This window comes from Corythoichthys intestinalis, chromosome 14, assembly GCF_030265065.1.
Source record: "Corythoichthys intestinalis isolate RoL2023-P3 chromosome 14, ASM3026506v1, whole genome shotgun sequence".
NCBI lineage: Eukaryota > Metazoa > Chordata > Actinopteri > Syngnathiformes > Syngnathidae > Corythoichthys > Corythoichthys intestinalis.
In genome coordinates, this window is record NC_080408.1 from 20,064,696 (window position 1) to 20,086,027 (window position 21,332).

The window sequence follows — 21,332 nt, forward strand, 5'->3', positions numbered from 1 at the left end:
GCCTGCTTTTCTTCAGCAGGGACAGGGAAGATGGTTAAAATTGACGGGAAGATGGATGCAGCCAAATACAGGAACATTCTGGAAGAAAACCTGTTGGTATCTGCACAAGACCTGAGACTGGGACAGAGATTTATCTTCCAACAGGACAATGATCCAAAACATAAAGCCAAATCTACAATGGAATGGTTCAAAAATAAACATATCCAGGTGTTAGAATGGCCAAGTCAAAGTCCAGACCTGAATCCAATTGAGAATCTGTGGAAAGAGCTGAAGACTGCTGTTCACAAACACTCTCCATCCAACTTCACTGAGCTCGAGCTGTTTTGCATGGAAGAATGGGCAAGAATGTCAGTCTCTCGATGTGCAAAACTGATAGAAACATACCCCAAGCGACTTGCAGCTGTAATTGGAGCAAAAGGTGGCGCTACAAAGTATTAACGCAAGGGGGCCGAATAATATTGCACGCCCCACTTTTCAGTTTTTTATTTGTTAAAAAAGTTTAAATTATCCAATAAATTTTGTTCCACTTCACGATTGTGTCCCACTTGTTGTTGATTCTTGACAAAAAATTTAAATTTTATATCTTTATGTTTGAAGCCTGAAATGTGGCGAAAGGTTGCAAGGTTCAAGGGGGCCGAATACTTTTGCAAGGCACTGTATTTCATATAACACTCGCGCAGCCATGAATTCACCAACTATGTAAAGTCCTGGTGCCACTCCGAATGTGTCCCCACAAGTCTTTAGTTTTCCTCTGTACTGAACTACAAATGTTGTTAATACAAATGTTGAAGCGACACAGAAGACGTTTGCGAATGTTTGAAAATGGCGTTGTACTTGTGCTGAACAGTCAACAACGTTCTGAGCGGACCAATCACAGTCCTTCGACGTTCACATAACGCGCGTTGACGTGAAGCGTATTCAGGATTTTTGGGAGGTGCACGTCAGGCTACAGCGTACGGTCGTAAATCGTGTCTGTTTTAACGGCGTAGGTCCACCGGGAGGATAAATCAGCCTTTAGGGACCGTTTAAATGGTGACAGCTCCAAAAATACGACAAATATCATGTTTTCATATTCACATGGTTCCGTCTTGGTTCCCTCTCCATTTGAACGATGTTGCAGTTTCGCATGAAACCTATGTAGTATTCATGCCAGGTCCTAGAGGGCAGTGCAGTTTTAAAAGGCGACAGCCAATAATGCACTTTAAAGGCCGAGTTATACTTCCGCGTCAGACCTGCGCCGTCAAGGAAGACCCGAGTTACGACCCTGCGCCGTAGCCTGACGCGCTCCTCTCGAATTTTCTAACCTTCGCGTCACGTAGACGCGTATGACGTGGCGAAAACGGACTGTGATTGGTCCGCTTAGACTTGTTTCTGGTTCAGCGCGAAATCACCACCATTGTAGAATAGAATCAAACATTATTTTTCTACACGCAAAAATGGACCAAGCCGACGGGAGTATCATCGAAGAGCAAGTCTCGTCAAGACATTATTATGACTGCCAAATGGCAAGGTCGGCGATTGAAAAAAAAAAATGGAAGAACCACCGAGACGTGTGTGTTCGGAATCGAGTGGCCACACGAAGCGGTGACCCATTCGGCCAAAAACTGCCAACTTTTTATCACTTTATGTCGTATTTTTGGTTGGTGCACTTCATCATTTATTGTGTACATATGTTTGCTGTGAGTCTGTGACTTATTTGCGTGTCACACTTCAAGTACATGAAGAATAAAGCACAGATTTTGTCAGGGAAACCGGGCAGGCAGGTCGTGTGGGCCCAAATGCAGGGAAACAAAAGGCAGCAAGGCAGGCGGCGGTGAACTAAAAAAAAAAAACGTTTTAATAATAACTAACAAAAGCACAAAGTACAACCAAAAGTACTGGGGATCAAAAATGCAAGGTTCAAACCAAAACTTACTTTATTGGAGGAACTAATACACGAGGGCTTGGACAGGACTTCAACATCGACGTTAACATAGACTAGGAGCTTATATACACACGCAGACAAAGGGTAACGAGACAATGAGGAACAGATGGGTTACACAGGTGGACGCAGATTGGAGGATACACAAGGAGCGGTACACCAGGTGAAATCAATGGCAATTACAAGGACACACTAGGAGGGAATCAACACAAAACCTAACAGATTTGGTGTCAAGAGTATTTTTGAGCTTTAATTTTCAATAAGAGACAGTTCACACATGATACATCATCACTGATTGAGAGTCACACTTCAAGTATATGAAGAATAAAGCAAAGGTTTGGTGTCAAAAGAGTTGTTTTGATGTGTCATTTTCAACAACAGACAGTTCACACACGATACATCATCACTGATTGAGAGTGCCTCGGTGGTTTTTATGATAACGTTAAAATCAAGGCTCCCAACGCAGTTTGGAAGTTCCATACACGCCAGAAATCTGCTATGGCTTCCACCGACTGATTGTAGGACACGGCAAACAAATCGGGCTGGAGGGCTTTGCAGACCTTGGACGCAGTGCTCGACGCCAGTTTGAAGCTAGCCGCCGCAGCTAGCTCTCTCCACCTGAGTCTAGAACTCTCTGTGCGGCATCAAAAGTCGGCCAGACCGCCTCGAAACCGTCTTCTGCGTCGCCTGCCCCTCAACATTTGTATGTTCAACATTTATTCAATGTTGATGAGCAGAAGATTTAAATTCAAGAGTTCCAGCTTGCATTGTTTATTTTTTCTCCGTTAAACTAGACTAGCGGAAGTCAACAAGCATGCCCCAAAACTGTACAAACATAACGCCACAACCCTCTAGTGGCTTGGCGGTGAATTACAGAGCAACACGTTCCCTCACCGCAGAACTATCGAATGTCGAATGACGCCGTAGTCGCTGCGCCGTCACCGCAACGCGGGAGTATAACTCAGGCTTAAGTCAACATACCTGCCCACTTGAAGCAATGACGTTTTATTTATCCCCCCCCCCACACACACACGTCTAATTTAGCTGTTTTATTCACAGTTTTTGTGTTTAATTAAATTTTCTCTCGTATTTCTTGTACTTTTGCTGTTCTTTACAAGTTTAAATGATAAAATTGCTTGTCAATGAAGATAAAAAAGAAAAAACTCGAAGCAACGGCATCCATGCTTTTTTTTTTTTTTTTGCTTTTGCTTCAAAAGCAGTGTTGTTCATAACGGCGTTAGAATATAACGGCGTTACTAACGGCGTTATTTTTTTCCAGTAGTGAGTAATCTAAATAATTACTTTTGTCATCTTGGCAACACCGTTTCCGTTACTGAGGCGGGAAAGGCGTGTGTTACTATGCATTACTATGTTGGTTGAATGACGCGAGAAAAATCTGAAAGAGATGGACTCACGGAGACGAGAGAGCAGAGCAGGAGTGGTGAGGAGGCAAGGAAGTTGTGACGCTGTTGTAAAAGCGATGCTAGGTGGCTCCAATAATACCTGACTGTAGCCGATAGCCTTAAAACTACGCCCACATGATGCTACGGTAGATATCACATATTATAGAACTAGATGCAAATGGCAGACACGGCAGCATTAGCAACATGTATAAAGAACTAGATGCGTGAGTAAACAGCCGCCATCTTAAAGCAATAGACCTCTCAGGAAGGCTCTGTTGTAGAGAACCTTCCTAGCGAACTTAGGTAACTTTTTATCTAAAATACTCCTAAATTAGCAAAATCTTGACTCAGATCGATCCTTAAATGATGAAACAGTTTTAAAACTTTCACATGTCGAAAGAAGACAGAAGGGAACTAATGCAATAACGAGAGCAATTTTAACAACTTTAACGGTTGATTCTCAACATTAAATGACTCCCACACATAGCAAATTTTACTATCTAGTTATCGCAATATCCGCAATACTCCTGTGTCTAGCTAAGTTTAGGGTAAAGAATTGGGCTAGGGCCAATTGTCCCAAAACCCTTCAAACTTTACATTGTGTGACCTGCTTTTTTTTGTTTTTGTTTTAGAAAAAAAAAACTTGACAAATATCACCAGTTACCGTAATTTTTGCACTATAAGGCACACCTGACTATAAGCCGCCACCCACCAAATGCGACACGAAAATGGCATTGGTTCATGGATAAGCCATACGGGACTATAAACCGCAGCTGTCCTCACTGTTTTATGGGATATTTACACCAAAAGATGTTAACCGCTAACACTTTATTTGACAGCAGCATCATACGACTGTAATAAGACCAAATGAACCACCATGAAGCTTTGAACCAATTGGCTTCAAAGCTTCATTGCTTCAAGAAGCTTCATTTTGCCATCACTGCTGCCTTGGGGGAGACAGTCAACCTCTCCTGTCACCTGCTGTCAACACTATTGTTGTCCAACATGCCTCCTAGCATGCATTGCAGCGCTACAGATGTCACTAACAATCAAAATTCATGTTCTGTGCTTATTATTTATTAACTTACTGTTCCAGTTATTTCATTAATTGCTAGTTATGGTATTTGGTAACACTATTTGACAGTGGCGCTTAGGATTGTCATTAGACAATGATGATTATGACATGGCACTGTCATTAGCATTAATGAAGTGCAAATTATCTCCCTTTTCAATGGTTGTAAAAGATCTGACCTGGCCATAAATGTTGTCTTATGTCTTAAGATGCTGCTGTCAAATATTGTGTTACCAAATACCAAAACAAGCAATTAATGAAACAACTGGAACAGTAACCGAATAAATAAGTAGCACAGAACATGGATTTTAATTGTTATTTATATCTGTAGTACTGCAATGCATGCTAGGGGGGATGTGTTGCCTATTAACCCAAATAAATCAACAAATAAGCCGCACTGGACTATAAGCCGCAGGATTCAAAATGAAGGAAAAAAGTAGTGGCTTATAGTCCGAAAATTACGGTACTTTGCCAAGTAACTAATTACTCTTATATTCAGGTAGCTGAGTTACTAACGCAATTACTTTATGGGAGAAGTAATTTGTAACTGTAATTAATTACTTTTTTAAAGTAAGATTAACAACACTGTTCAAAAGGCACGAAAATGCTAAAATAAAATATATTTGAATTAGAAATATTACAAAAACAGTCAATTAAAACCGCCGTTCCGCCATGTTTGCTGTTTGGAATGTTGTATCAAAAGTTTGCGTCTTCGCCTTCCGTTTTCGCCGTCACCATGTAAACAGCCCATTAGAATCTCGCTATGTTAGTGTTTCAAAGACACTGAGCAAGAGGTCAGGACAGTCGTTGAAGAAGGTTCATATTATCTATCGTCCCCCGATTCATTTCTTTTAGAAAGACATGACGCATGTGATGAAGGCTACAGGACGTATTAGTAATGCATGTAAAACAAAACACTCCTTTTGAATGAATCAGTTAGTTTAAGACAGTTCTCCTGGTAGATGTACCCATTTGTACGTCTTCGGAGCTAAATGGCTGGTTGTGAATTGTGCCTTGGGGGACCTCCTGCAAGCTGCTCCTGATGACTTTGTCTGCATATCTGCTTCAGTTGATGATCCTATCAATACATCCATATGGCTCCGCAGAAGTAAAAAAAAAAAAAAAAAAAAAAAAAAAAAAAAAACAAGAAAGAAAAAATAACTCCTTTAGTAGAGCCCCAAGTGAAACTTTCAATTAGCTAGATTCTTATGCGTAAAAGAGCAAATGAATTTTTCTGTAATTGGATTCCTCATCCCATGACTTTTCATGGCATGGCAAATGAGGGAATTAATGGATTCCTCTTTTATTAAGTAATCCTCTTTTTTTTGGCTTAATGTATGACAATACAAAATATGAGCTTTTAATACCATTTTTGACGTTTACAATAATGTCTCACAGCTGTGACCACTGTTGTTCTCTGCTCTTATGCCATTCAGAGTGTTAAAGGTGTTTTTGTCACGTACGGCACAAAGGACACCTTACATGACCAGCTGGCGGGTCCTAAGGATGCTGGCAATAATCTTGTTAGTGGTGTTGTGGTTCCTGGTGGCCTGGACATCTGCAGTTTGTCAGAACCCGGACCTGAGTCAGGCCTTAATTACAGTGGGACTCTCATCGGAGGGCCTGCAGTTTAGTATGTGTCTGCTTGACCGCTGGGACTACATGATAGCTGTTGGTGAGTTAAATTCTATTCTGTACAATGTGTTTAGGAAAAAACTGTGATGCATATTAGGGCTTAGATTATGGCCTTAAATACTTTACACGGTAAATTGAGCACATTTACCTCGATAACAATAAATACGATAAATTCGCCCAAGTGGGCTGTTATATAATTTGAAAATCTGATTCAACGCATGTATTACAAATTAACCGTTTCTTTTTGATTTATTTCCCAGCTTTCAGTTTAAGATATTTAAAAATTGTACATGCAGTGTAAACATTAAGTATACAAAAATATCTTGTAAACAATACTGTAAGCATTCAAGTATGAACATTTATTACAGCTTGTATGACTTGAACATGTACATAGTTAATTATGATTATGTTGTATGTACTAGTTTGTTGTGTTGTGTGATTAACATTAGGTTTTGCAGCACCCCTCTCTCTCTCTAAGCAGCTTCTTGCTCACGTTTTTTCTAGTTCTATAGTTTCCAGCAGAGTTCACTACATTTTAATTAACGTTAACTTTAGAAAACACAAACAGAAGGACACTTCTGTCTAAGCAGCTTCCTACTTGAGTTTTGCAGGTTAGCAAGTTTGCACAGTTTAATGTTATGCTAACTCTGATGCAGGTTGGACTTTCAGTAGCAAAATTAGTGGTGTGTTCCCCACCTGCACAACATTGACGTCTTTTTAAAACACTTACAGTGGCTGCTGCTGGCCAAAAGAAACTTCTAATATCCCTCCTCCTCGAAGGGGGTGGAGGAGGCGGCATGTTTTTTGTATTTCTGTTGGGGTTGTGTGAGTCTGCGTGTGTGTGTCTGGGGTGGGTCAAGTCATCAGCCAATGAAATGTGCGTTTGAGGGATGGGGGATGGACCGGCACAATCAGCAAGTGAAATGGGGTAAATGTAGGTTTGAAATAGTTCACTTAATAATGATAGGGTCAATTCTATCCTTACAACATATGGGAAGACAATCTAAATCATTCATGTACCTATATAACTTAACTCATTATATGATGCATATAAGGTTGCTTAAAAGTTGGTAGGGACAATTTGAGGATCCTAAAAAGTTGCTAGTATTATGTCCCTACTGTCCCTATGCAAGCCTACACCCTTGGCCCCCCCCCCCCCCCCCACACACACACATTAATCTATACTGCTCTAACTCTTATGCCAATGAAACATTTAAGGTTATGATGACAGTAATGACACAGAATAAAGCAAGCACACACAGAAAAATAACGGTGGCTACTAAACAGTCATATTACTGGCCACACTGTTGGATTATACTTTATGCTGAATGCTGTACCATCATAAAAGCTATCAGAGAAATCACTCACACACAGAGATACAAAATAACGCGACATACTGATTGCTAGACGCAGTCCGTGCCCAATCCACTCATTAAGTTCAGCTGCTTTGAGAAGGTTAGAGCCGCTGTCACAGGTGCTGATGGCGACTTTACGACCCACGCAGAGAGGATTTTTTTCAGGGCCTGAGCGATCATTTCACCCGTGTGGTCGTCCAAGAAATGTTTTTATTTATTTATTGTCATCATCATTGGTATCATGGACAGTTACAAGATTTGATATGATTAACCTAAAGAAAAAAGAAAAAAAAAAAAAAAAAGACAAGGGCTGACAGGAGAAGCATAGGCTGTGAAATAGGCTGTATCCAGCAACCCACACGTAGTCTATGAAACGGACCGTCAAACTGATGTAGGGCTCCATGGTTCGTCGTCCTTCTTAAATCCAGTTTTTCCAGACAGCCGACATCAAATTCTTTCTTGGCACCAACACCACACTATGACCGTCGACTAATGCTCTACTCGAAATGCCTTTGGCCTGGCTACCAGTAGCCGTTTCACTATTGTCCGATTCCATCACATTTACTTGTAGCGTTAGCCGCTAGCTTTAGCATACTGGGCTTCTGTTTGTTTGATTTACTGATAGCCACATGACTTCACACATATGCACACTGGCTGCTTTCCTAAAGGGGAATGAGCATAGCTGAACAACACGTGTCAAAGTGCGCTGAAAAGACTATTTCCTCGTTTCCTTAAAGGGTATTCAAACAATAAGGGGCTGTGAGATATCAATAGTACCGTTATGTGGCAATATAACAAATATTAATAAAGTTAACAAAAAAATAAATCACATTCATGAGCAATTATCGAAAATAGATCGAAAATTACGAACATTTCCGAAAGTATTCCGGAAACAGCCACATGGGGCGGAGACGTCATGACAAGGAAACAAAAGGTCGAGGCAGGTGCCATCGTTGTTTATCGACGAGAGAGTTGCGTTCGTGTTTTATCAAAAAATTGCTAAAATGGTTCAAACCTGTCATGCTATGTGGTGTACAAATAGCCATTTGTCGCAATGTAGTAGCCACGAGTTCCCGAACGCGAGAAAAAGAGCTGGACTACGCGGACAATGAGTAAAGTTCGTCAGTGCTAAGAGGGCTAATTTTGCAGACCCAGCCTCCGGCACGGTTTTGTGTAGTGCATATTTTACACCTGCAAGCTATACGAACTATGGACAAATGAAATCAGGTTTTGCTAAGAAATTGCTGCTGAAAGCAGATGCGGTGCCCACCTACACGCGCAGCCACCTAAATGTCTTGAGATATCAAGAAAGAGGACGATTACTGGCTCTGATGAGACCACCCCACCACCCCAGGCAAAGCAAAGGAGGGAAATGGCCAGAGTGAGTACTCTTTTATAATAAAAAACATATCACGCATTGGATATAGGTATGGACACATGTATAAATTATCGTCGCTCGTAAAATATACACAACAAATCCTCTAATCCCATTCATATTTGTGTCTGTTGGCAGAGCGAAAACCTATGATAGCACAATAAATGATAATTATTCTATACATTACATTATTTTGCGGTCACAGTGTATCAGCTTCACAAAAAGAAATGCAAAACAAACCGTTCGGTGTTTCCCACACGATCTCTTGTTGCCGGTGTTTCATCAGTGTGATTGCTCCCCTCAATGATCCTTTCATTGGACTACATTGGCTTTCGTTTGGGCACTAATTGATAACCCAAAACACCAAAGAAAGGTTCATAACTCTCTTCGTCACCATTAGAAGAATGTTCGTTACTTCGGATTTGTCGCTGCAACTAGAAACAAAATTGTCCGCCATCATCGCCGCCATTCAGTACTAAGCACTGAGCCGGTTGTTTCCTTGTAGTGACGTCATGCACACAATATGCTAGATTTCCGAGATCTCGGGGCGGGTCGTTTTAGCTTGACAATCGATCCAAATTTCTATCATTTTCTTGGTGTTGCGATGTGTGTACTTACACGAAGTGGCATGATATGAATCCAAAAAGCATGCGTTTATGGATAAATGATGGAATATTAGCATTTCCCCTGATGTTGTCATACCCTTTAAAAAAACGACTTTACTGACATGGTCCAAATTACGTCGGTCATCGTGAACCATCTCGGTAACAGTAAGTTTTTGGTAAACCGCCCGCCTCTAATGCAGATTCAACATCAGTTTAACATAATATGAGCCCCCATTATTGAAATGTTTTAGACCAGGGGTTGGAAACCTTTAGCACTCTAAGAGCCATTTCGGCCCAGTTTCCAGTGCTGGAAGCATTTCTCAGAGAGTTTGGTCCATATTGACATGATGGCATCACACAATTGGTGCGGATTTGTCGGCTGCACATCCATGATGCGAATCTCCCGTTCCACCACATCCCAAAGATGCTCTATTGGATTGAGATCTGGTGACTGTGGAGGCCATTTGAGTACAGTGAACTCATTGTCATGTTCAAAAAACCAGTCTGAGATGATTCCAGCTTTATGACATGGCGCATTATCCTGCTGAAAGTAGCCATCAGAAGTTGGGTACATTGTGGTCATAAAGGGATGGACATGGTCAGCAACAATACTCAGGTAGGCTGTGGCGTTCCAACGATGCTCAATTGGTACCAAGGGGCCCAAAGAGTACCAAGAAAATATTCCCCACACCATTACACCACCACCAGCCTGAACCATTGATACAAGGCAGGATGGATCCATGCTTTCATGTTGTTGACGCCAAATTCTGACCCTACCATCCGAATGTCGCAGCAGAAATCGAGACTCATCAGACCAGGCAACGTTTTTCCAATCTTCTAATGTCCAATTTCGATGAGCTTGTGCAAATTGTAGCCTCAGTTTCCTGTTCTTAGATGAAAGGAGTGGCACCCGGCGTGGTCTTCTGCTGCTGTAGCCCATCTGCCTCAAAGTTCGACGTACTGTGCGTTCAGAGATGCTCTTCTGCCTACCTTGGTTGTAACGGGTGGTTATTTGAGTCACTTTTGCCTTTCTATCAGCTCGAACCAGTCTGGCCATCCTCCTCTGACCTCTGGCATCGACAAGGCGTTTCCGCCCACAGAACTGCCGCTCACTGGATATTTTTTCTTTTTCGAAGCATTCTCTGTAAACCCTAGAGATGGTTGTGCGTGAAAATCCCAGTAGATCAGCAGTTTCTGAAATACTCAGACCAACCCTTCTGGCACCAACAACCATGCCACGTTCAAAGTCACTCAAATCACCTTTCTTCCCCATACTGCTGCTCAGTTTGAACTGCAGGAGATTGTCTTAAACCATGTCTACATGCCTAAATGCACTGAGTTGCCGCCATGTGATTGGCTGATAAGAAATTAAGTGTTAACGAGCAGTTGCACAGGTGTACCTAATAAAGTGGCCGGTGAGTGTATAAATATACATAATGTCGAGCTCACATTTTGTGCACGTTTACTCACAGAACTGTTACGGGTCCCAAAAATGGTACCAGACAACAAATACAATAGTCTGTGGAACAGAAAAAAGTGCATGAGGAACGAGTACACGATGTTGCTCATGTGCTGTCCAAATTCAGTCTTTTTAATTTCAACATCATGACTTCAACATCACATTCACATCCGCTTAAATTAAATGTCTTCTTACTCAATAAAACGAAAATCTGTTCAAAATAATATTTACAGGTATAAGAAAACGTTTTCTTCAAATCAATAACAGTCTTGCTTTACTGTGATGGATACAACTGACATCTGTTGTTCTTTTTAGCTGTACGACATACTTTCGCCACAAGGGGACGCGCGCGGACGAATATAACGGTTTCATTGTCACTCTTTTCTTTTCACATCAACAAATAATCATTTTACACGTTCTTAAACAACACAGATAATATACAACAAGTTCGCTAAATACCTTTACTTAACAACATGTCCACTATATACATTTATTGAACAAAGGTGGGAGAGTAGTGACTACAAGTATTGTATGACGCAATCTACATCGCAATCTACAATTCTACAGCAGAGGGCAATATAGCCGTTGCTATCACTTGAGAACGCGGTTTCTTTTCACTTTCTTTTGTCAATTAAACTTCTTCAATGACCATCATTCTTGCTCTTAACATACAATCAATACAATAAAATTACATTTGACTCAAAATTAGTCAACACTGGTGGATACTGACCTGTGGAACAGACAAAAGTGCATGAGGAACGAGGACACGCTGTTGCTCATGTGCTGTCCAAATTCAGTCTGAAATATGGGCGGAAGTCCACATCTAAGACGAGGCCAGACGGCAGCATTTCCGGTGTCAAAAGTTCCACTTACTTTTTCTCTTTTAATTTTACAATTAATGACAAAATGAACCTAAGGGTATATTTTATTAAATTAAGAAACCACAATTTATATTAAAGGGTATGTAGTGCCCTGGGAAAAATTTAATATTCCATCAGTTATCCATAAACACATGCCTTTTGTATTCATATCATGCCACTTCGTGTAATTACACACAAGAAAATGAGAGAAATTTGGCTCGATTGTCAAGCTAAAACGACCGGCGCTCGAGATCTGGCAGATTGTGTGCGTGACGTCACAACAAGTGAAGAGAGTGCCACCGGCCACTAGGGGCGCAGCGCCTGTCTGCATCAATATAATTCCTTCTATTGAGGGGAGAATTAGGGGTGTTTTGAGCTGTTTATGCTGATGCATTGTGTTCGTCCTGCACATATTCCAGGTTCCCTCATAAAGAAACACCCCTCGTTGTCAATAAAAGAGAATTCAGAATTGACAGTGAGGGGTGTTTCTTCAACAAGAAAAAGGCTCAGTGCTTTAATACTGAATGGCGGCGATGATGGCAGACAATTTCGTTTCAGTTTCAGCGACGAATCCGACGTAGAAGGACGTAACGAATGTTCATGTAATGGTGACGAGGAGAGTTACGAAGCTTTAATCGGTGTTTTAGGTTACCAATTTGAGCCCAAACGAACGCCAATGCAGCGTAATGAAACGGTCATTGAGGGGAGCAATGACACTGATGAAACATCGGCAGCACATCGTGTGGGAAACACCAATGATTTGATTTGCATTTCTTTTTGTGAAGCTGATACACAGTGACTGCAAAATAAAGGAATGCATAGAATAATTATCATTTATTGCGCTATCATAGCTTTTCGCTCTGCCAACAGACACAAACATGAATGGGATCAGAGGATTTGTTCTATATATTTTACGAACGATAATTTATACATGTGTCCAGTCCTGTATCCAATGCGTGACATTTTTTTATTATAAAAGAGTACCCACTCTGGCCATTTCGAGCTTGGCTGCTCCCCTCCTTTGCTTAGCTTTAGCCTCCTTTACCAGTCATCGTCCTCTTTCTTGATATCTCGGGACATTTAGGTAGCTGCACCTGTATGGTCGGCACCGCATCTGCTTTGAGCAGCAATCTTTTAGCAAAACCCGATTTCTCTTGTCCATAGTTCGAGAAGCTTTCAGGTGGAAAATGCGCACCACAGAAAAGCGTGCTGGAGGCTGTGTCTAGAAAATTAGCCCTCTTTGCACGGACGCACTTTACCCGTTGTCTGTGTAGTCCAGCTTTTTTTTTCACGTTCAGGAACTCATGGATACTATATTCCGATAAATAACTATTTGTACACCACATAGCACAGCAGTTTTGAACCATTTTTGTGATGTTTTGGTCAAACAAACCCCAACGCTACTCTCTCGTCGTTAAAAAACAATGGCACCTGGCTCCGCCTCGACTGTCAATCACTTGTCGTGACGTCTCCGCCCCATTCGGCTGTTTCCGGAACACTTTTGGATATGTTCGTCATTTTCGATCTATTTTCGGTAATTGCTCATTAATGTGATTGATTATTTTGTTAACTTTATCAATGTTTGTTATCTTGGCACATAATGGTTCTATTGATGTCTCACACCCCCTTTGCCGCTACATACTCTTTAATATGATTACATATTTTTGTAGTTACAACAGAACACTCACGCATGTAATGAATTCACCAACTCTGTTAAGTCACGGTACAATTCGGAAGGTCTACCCACAAGTCTTTGCCTCATTCACACTGTGAATGGCAGATATATGTGGGTACACCTTCTGATTGGCACCGTTATATGGCACAACTACTTGTGGGTACACTTTCTGAGTGGCACAGTGACTTTATGTAGTTGCTGAATTTGTGAAATGTGTCAACAAAAAAAAAAAAAAAAAAAAAAATCACATTTGTTCTGCTTGCTGAAGGTAACCTAAATTCAGATGTTAAATTTTGTAAGCGCCTCAGCACATTGTAATCATTTTTTCAGTCAAAAGTACTGTAGATGTGTTGGCTACTAACATGTCTGCCTCACAGTAGTTCCTGTCACGGATCCAGATTTTGGCTCGGTGTTGACAAAAGGAGTAAAGGGGTTTTCTCTGGGTACTTTGGGTGGTGGGCATGGGAATTCGAATGCTTATACGTTATTTGTCTGTACCGTATATGTCTTGTGGTGGAATGCTGACCAGTTTAGGAAGTACCCTACCATTTTCCCAATGTTTGCTGGTATAGGGTCAAGCTAATCAGGGACTCCAATGAAGATGAGCAGTATAGAAAATGGAGAGAAGAGAATAGTGAAAGCCCTGCTGATAAAAATGATGAAGCTGTCAGACTCACAAACACCAGAAGATTTCAATGGAATGACTGATGTTAAATACAACAATCTTGCCATATTTGTATGCATGTATTGTATGCAGGATAGGAAACGAGGGAGTCTGCTAGTTGCCATGACAACCCACGAGGACACACTAATGTGTTGTGGCTATGCTGTGAACAGAAAGCACCCTGCAAAACTGTTTTTAAAAACTCTTGACTAATGTTAAACTGAAAATTACAGCAATGACGTTGCCTTTTTTATAAAATTGGCAATGAGGGAACACTCCTCTGTCTACACACATATCTTTTTTTCCTACTTGTAAAGCAACAACAATTGTCTTATGAATATTTGGTGTAAACAAGCATTTGTTTGATGTGTTATGCTTACCATTCTCCAAGAAGACCTCCCAAGGAATCCTGAGCATGTAATTTAATCATTCATAGACCAGATATTTCCATGCCTATTAATAGATTCTTAACTCTGAAAGAATGTATGGACTCCAAGTGATCTGATGCCACAGTTAATAGTGACATTTGGATACGAAAAAGGAAAAAAAATTGAGACCTTATGACGTCAGCCCTTTTTTCAATTTTATAAGTGTAATGTACAGTATACAATACTTCATCCTTGTTTTCTCTATTGCATATTATTAGAAATAATGCAGTAACTTTAGACTAGGAGTCATTAAATATATTTTTTTAGGGCTGTCAAATTTAAGGCGTTAATGGGTGGTAATTTTTAAAATTAATCACGTTAAAATATTTTACGCAATTAACGCATTCATGGAATGATCCGTTCATGCGTTGCCTCAAACAGTTTACAGTGACGCCCTTTTAGCACATTGAGAGCGAAAAGGCAGGGAAATGCGAGTGGACACAGGCGTTCTTTGGGCCGCGCCTTTTATTGGCTTAAGCTTTGGGAACTCTTTCACAACAAAAGTAATTATTGTGGCAAACGACGTGGGGAAGAATGAAAGGAGTCGATCTTTTTCTTGACACACTTAATTGAACACAACGCAGAACATACTGTATTCCATTTGCAACCACTACTAACAGTCATGGTTGCCCAACTTCCCATCATGCATTTGGGCGGAGCAGGAGACGATATTTTTCTTAACACGCTTACTTGAACACAACGCAGAACATACTGTATACCATCTGCAGCCACGACTAACAGTCATTGTTGCCCAACTTCCCATCATGCAATTGTGCGGAGCAGGAGACAATATTTTTCTTAACAGCTTAATTGAACACAATGCAGAACATACTGTTTACCCTTTGTAGCCACCACTGACAGTCATGGTTGCCCAACTTCCCATCATGCAATTGTGCGGAGCAGGAGACAATATTTTTTTTAACAGCTTAATTGAACATGCATTTGGGCGGAACAGTTAAGTCGCTACAGTATCATTTAGTGAAAGCACAACAAAAATAATATTCCTATTTCTCAAAAAAATAATGTTCACTAAAAGAAAAGCGCTCAATGCAAAGAGAACTGTGATTCCCAATCAAAATAGCTACGCAAAATACACGTAAAACTTACTCAGACTTTACCTTGGCTAGATCTCTAATTTAAAACTCGCCATTGACACCTTGTGGTGTATATCAATCACTACCTTACATAGTTAAAGACACTGTGGAAGAACGGCAGGGAGCCCATGTGACGTCCCGCTCGGCGACGTCAACAATGGTGAGCTATTAATTAATTTTTTTGATTGAAAATTTTACATATTTTATTAAAATGAAAATATTAAGAGGGGTTTAAATATAAAATTACTATATCTTGTACTCAAATTTATCTTTTAAGAATTACAAGTCTTTATCCGTGGATCAATTTAACAGAAAGAATGTTAATAATGTTAATGCCATCTTGTGGATTTATTGTTATAATAAACAAATACAGTAGTTATGTACAGTATGTTGAATGTTTATGTCCGTCTTGTGTCTTATCTTTCCATTCCAACAATAATTTACAGAAAAATAAGGCATATTTTAAAGAAGGTTTGAATTGTGATTAATTACTATTAATTAATTTTTAAGCTGTGATTAACTGGATTAAAAAATTTAATCGTTTGACAGCCCGAATTTTTTAATTTGTGTTGCTTGAAAGTTTGCATGCACTTGAGAATATACACTGGGTACTCAAGCTTCTTTCCGCATTTCAAAAACATGGGTGTTAGGTATATTGCAGCCTTTAAAAAGCCCATAATTGGTGTGAGTACTTGTTTATTGACTGTATACAGTATGTGCTGTAGCTGTAATTGTTTAGCGACCAATTTAAAGTCAATGGAGATGGACTCTTGCCCATATTGAAACGTAATGAGGACAAATGATGTAGAAATTGAGTTATGAATCAATAGACATAAAGGAACATCTTTTAAAACAATCAAATTAATATGGACAATACAGTTGAATTCCATTTCTTTTGCTTCTTAGCGGAGTTGCTTTTCCTGCTTTGGGGTGTCTACCTGTACTACGCTGTCCGAACAATTCACTCAGCCTTCCACGAGCCACGTTACATGGCTGTGGCCATCTACAATGAGCTCTTCTTATCAACTGTCTTCCACACCATCAGGTGGGTGCAAGAAAATGATATTTAAATCCTATGTAAAGAGATCCAATGCCATTGGAAAAGATGAATACATTAAATCTAAAGAATCATTCTGCAAAGTCAAATACCAAATTTGGAAACAGCTCCAAGAAGCTGGTTGACTTCAGAGCCTGTGAGAGAGTAGCTAGCGCTGACATAGTTTAAAATTTTTTTTTTTTTTTTTCTAATCTGGATTTCATCATCCCCGGACTTCATCCTCTCTTCAATACAGCATACATCATGTCCTGAGGCGTCAGTCTGGTTTCAGATATGAAATGAAAAAGCAACAGTTTTCAGTGTCAGTAACACAATTTTTATATCTATAATGATTTTTAAGTACTAGCTAAGCAGAAAGGCAGACTTTGGGGCCATTTTGGAGATGACATCACCATCATCAATTATAGTTAGCAGAGGTGGGTAATAATGCCTTATATTTACTCCGTTACATTTACTTGAGTAAGTATTTGAGTAAAATGTACTTCTAAGAGTTGATATTTTAGTGGTACAGGTAGTCCCCGGGTTACGACGTACTCAACTTACGCGATTTCGACTTTACGACGCTGGAGTCTAGTCCGCCATTTTGTTTGTAGTCTTTTTTTGTTTGTTTGTTTGTTTGTTTTTGTCGCATAAACAGTAACTAATTGTACCTAACAGTATCTATTTTTTACTTTACTTTATCAACATGACTTGTTCAGTTCTTACCAAACGTGAAGTTGTTTAGTTTGACAGCAAACAAAACAATTGTGCTTTTTGAAGCTTTTTACTTCCTTCACTTTTGACGATTTGTAAAGCTGTAACACACATATGGAAACGTCTGTTCAAAACGACATGCATTTTATTAATAAAACACTCGACACAAAACGATCGGTGTTCAAACTCCATCTAATCCGATCAATATGTAAATTTAGTAGATTAAATTAGCCTGATTTGCTTCACAAAAGTCCGATAGCTTAAATGCCACGAATGCTAACGTACAGGGGGGCAAATAAGTATTTAGTCAACCAATAATTGTGCAAGTTCTCCCACTTGAAAATATTAGAGAGGCCTGTAATTGTCAACATGGGTAAACCTCAACCATGAGAGACAGAATGTGGAAACAACCCAGAAAATTACATTGTTTGATTTATAAAGAATTTATTTCCAAATCATGGTGGAAAATAAGTATTTGGTCAATACCAAAAGTTCATCTCAATACTTTTTTTATGTATCCTTTGTTGGCAATAACAGAGGCCAAACGTTTTCTGTAACTCTTCGCAAGCTTTTCACACACTGTTGCTGGTATTTTGGCCCATTCCTCCATGCAGATCTCCTCTATATCAGTGATGTTTTGGGGCTGTCGTTGGGCAATACGGACTTTCAACTCCCTCCACAGATTTTCTATGGGGTTGAGATCTGGAGACTGGCTAGGCCACTCCAGGACCTTGAAATGCTTCTTACGAAGCCACTCCTGTGTTGCCCTGGCTGTGTGTCTGGGATCATTGTCATGCTGAAAGACCCAGCCACGTCTCATCTTCAATGCCCTTGCTGATGGAAGGAGATTTTCACTCAAAATCTCTCGATACATGGGCCCATTCATTTTTTCCTTTACACAGATCAGTCGTCCTGGTCCGTTTGCAGAAAAACAGCCCCAAAGCATGATGTTTCCACCCCCATGCTTCACAGTGGGTATGGTGTTCTTTGGATGCAATTCAGTATTCTTTCTCCTCCAAACACGAGAACCTGTGTTTCTACCAAAAAGCTCTATTTTGGTTTCATCTAACCATAACACATTCTCCCAGTCCTCTTCTGGATCATCCAAATGCTCTCTAGCGAACTGCAGACGGACCTGGACGTGTACTGGCTTCAGCAGGGGGACACGTCTGGCAGTGCAGGATTTGAGTCCCTGGCGGCGCATTGTGTTACTGATAGTAGCCTTTGTTACTGTTGTCCCAGCTCTCTGTAGGTCATTCACTAGGTCCCCCTGTGTGCTTCTGGGATTTTTGCTCACCGTTCTTGTTATCATTTTGATGCCACGGGGTGAGATATTGCATGGAGCCCCAGATCGAGGGAGATGATCATTGGTCTTATATGTCTTCCATTTTCTAATAATTGCTCCCACAGTTGATTTCTTTACACCAAGCGTTTTACCTATTGCCGATTCAGTCTTCCCAGCCCGGTGCAGGTCTACAATTTTGTCTCTGGTGTCCTTCGACAGCTCTTTGGTCTTGGTCATAGTGGAGTTTGGAGTGTGACAGACTGAGATTGTGGACAGGTGTCTTTTATACCCATAATGAGTTAAAACAGGTGCCATTAATACAGGTAACGAGTGGAGCCTCATTAGACCTCGTTAGAAGAAGTTAGACCTCTTTGACAGCCAGAAATCTTGCTTGTTTGTGGTGACCAAATACTTATTGTTCACTCTAATTTGGAAATGAATTCTTTAAAAATCAAATAATGTGATTTTCTGTGTGTGACTTTTTTTTCACATTCTGTCTCTCATGGTTGAGGTTTACCCATGTTGACAATTACAGGCCTCTCTAATCTTTTCAAGTAGGAGAACTTGCACAGTTGGTGGTTGACTAAATACTTATTTGCCGCACTGTATTTACAATTCTCATAGGAAATCTCTCACACTTAACTTCACAAACTATAAATCTAAACTTAATTACAAATGCATCAACATATACAGTGCGTACGTAGTTAATTCGTTCCAGGACCTTGTTTGTAAGTCGAAATGGTCGTATGTTGAGCATAATTTTCCAATAAGAATACATTATAATTCCATTAATTCATTCCACAGCCCGAAACCTACACTAAACCCTTAATAAATATTGCTGTTACTGTTGCAAATAGCAATCACAAGAGCAAAACAAATACATTATGAATAAAAATCTGAATAATAATAGTAATAATCATAATAATAATACCTGTAATAATGGAACAAATCGGGTTCTAATGTTGTGGAAGTATTGTACCTAAACGCACCGCGGGGCTGACGGCAGACGTCCTGTTGTTGCTGGCAGTTGATGTATTGTGTTGCACAAGTTATGAAATAAAATTATTAAAAACCTGACAAAGCTGGCGATCTCTTTGCCGATGGAACCATACTAATAATTGTTACCTTAACTTATAAAGACTGGTGAACGGAGGTCGGAGGAGTATTGTCAAGCAGCTCACAGACGCGCCCCCCACACTCATATTTGTCCATCATTCCATCTTCCTTTCAATGGTAAGCCTTCCCTTTTTTGTTTACTCTCCACCTGCTTTAACATTTTTGGAACCCATGTTGATTTCTCTCTCAAGAAAATCTGCAGTGCGTCCGTCTTGCGGGAAAACAATGAAACTGTGACGCTGTCATAAATCGTCGTATTTTGAGCATTTCCTCGCATGTAGAAACAAATCGCGAGTCAAATTTTACGTCGGATGTCGAAAAGATCATGTGTCGAAGCAATCGTATGTCGAGATACCACTGTATTAGCTGAAGCAATTTACAGCCTTATGTAGGCCAAACCACAGCGCAGCTATCCTTTATCCATGTGAGACGTCTGAGTGCTCCTGTATGGAAGCTTTATTGAACGACAGTCCAGCCAGACTCAACGCTGCCACCAGAGGGCAGTGAATTCTCCACCATTAAACAAAAAAACTGTACTTTTGGACTTTTTGGATAGTTAATTTGAATTTTCAAAGGGTTAATTACGATTTACACGGAAATTCGAATTACGTCGCCAGCGTAGGAACGGAACTCGTTCGTTACCCGGGGACTACCTGTCTTGTTATTGGAATTGTGTATGGTACGGTACGGTACGGTACGGTACGGTACGGTACGGGTGAAAATCAACAGCATATCAGTGTTAAACCCTTACAGTCCTACTTTGTTTACAGTTGATGTATACGGAGGGAAAAGAATTATGGGGGCTGTAATTTATGTGTAGCATGCAAAAATTCAGACAGCATAAACTCTGCTCATCTTGCTTTTACATTTTAACTTTCATATTGTGGCAGCTGAACAGAAGCTTTGTGTTCTTGCAGGTTCTCTGTGGCATCTAGCCTTCACCCAGATTGGATGCTGATACTGATCTTCACCCACACTCATCTAACTGTCACGGTGACTGTGGGAGTGCTTCTTGTTCCAAAGGTATCACTCCAATATCTGCATCTAAAGAGCTTTGTCCTTCTCTGGTTTAGCAGATTTCTGGTCTAAGACCAGAGTTACACAGCCTACGTCAGTGCGTAGTGGCTCCGATCCGGCTGCCATTTGCTGGCAGATCCATTTAGCAACCATTATGAATCAAATTGTGTTTTACCCAGTCCCCGGAAGTTCTATCTAGCTACAGTATAAGATATATTCTTGATTTTCAAAATAAAAAGAAGTCAATATGTTGAACTCTTCTTAACATGTTAATGGGACCAAGTATAACTCAAGATTCAAAAGATTATTCACAAGTCAGCCACGATATTTGTTGAAAAAGTGCTTTGGATATCCAGAACTAGTTATTTATGACTACACACAAATGTTGTTTTTGGCAGTCAATTTAATTTTCGTTCTAGTCTTAGTCTTTTGGACGAAAATAGTTATTAGTCTTAGTCATATTTTAGTCATTTCAAAATGTGTTCCGTCTTCGTGTAGCTTTAGTCAATGAAAACTCTGACAAATTTTATCTAGTTTTAGTCGACAATTCTCAAAATTTTTTCGCCTATAAAAGTCAAAAGTTTTAGTCCATGAATAAATAAAAGGTTTCAATTTCGA

At 40.1% G+C, this 21,332-nt stretch overlaps 1 protein-coding gene across 2 annotated transcripts in view; it reads left to right on the forward strand.

The window, feature by feature from the left end:
- The window catches only part of gpr158b (G protein-coupled receptor 158b), an 84,510-nt gene that overhangs the window by 40,914 nt on the left and 22,264 nt on the right, over positions 1-21,332 (forward strand). For both annotated transcript variants that reach the window (XM_057856804.1, XM_057856803.1), the window contains 3 exons: positions 5,833-6,071; positions 16,453-16,591; positions 20,615-20,720. In XM_057856804.1, the coding sequence (XP_057712787.1) occupies positions 5,833-6,071; positions 16,453-16,591; positions 20,615-20,720 (484 nt within the window). The remainder of the gene's footprint in view (positions 1-5,832; positions 6,072-16,452; positions 16,592-20,614; positions 20,721-21,332) is intronic.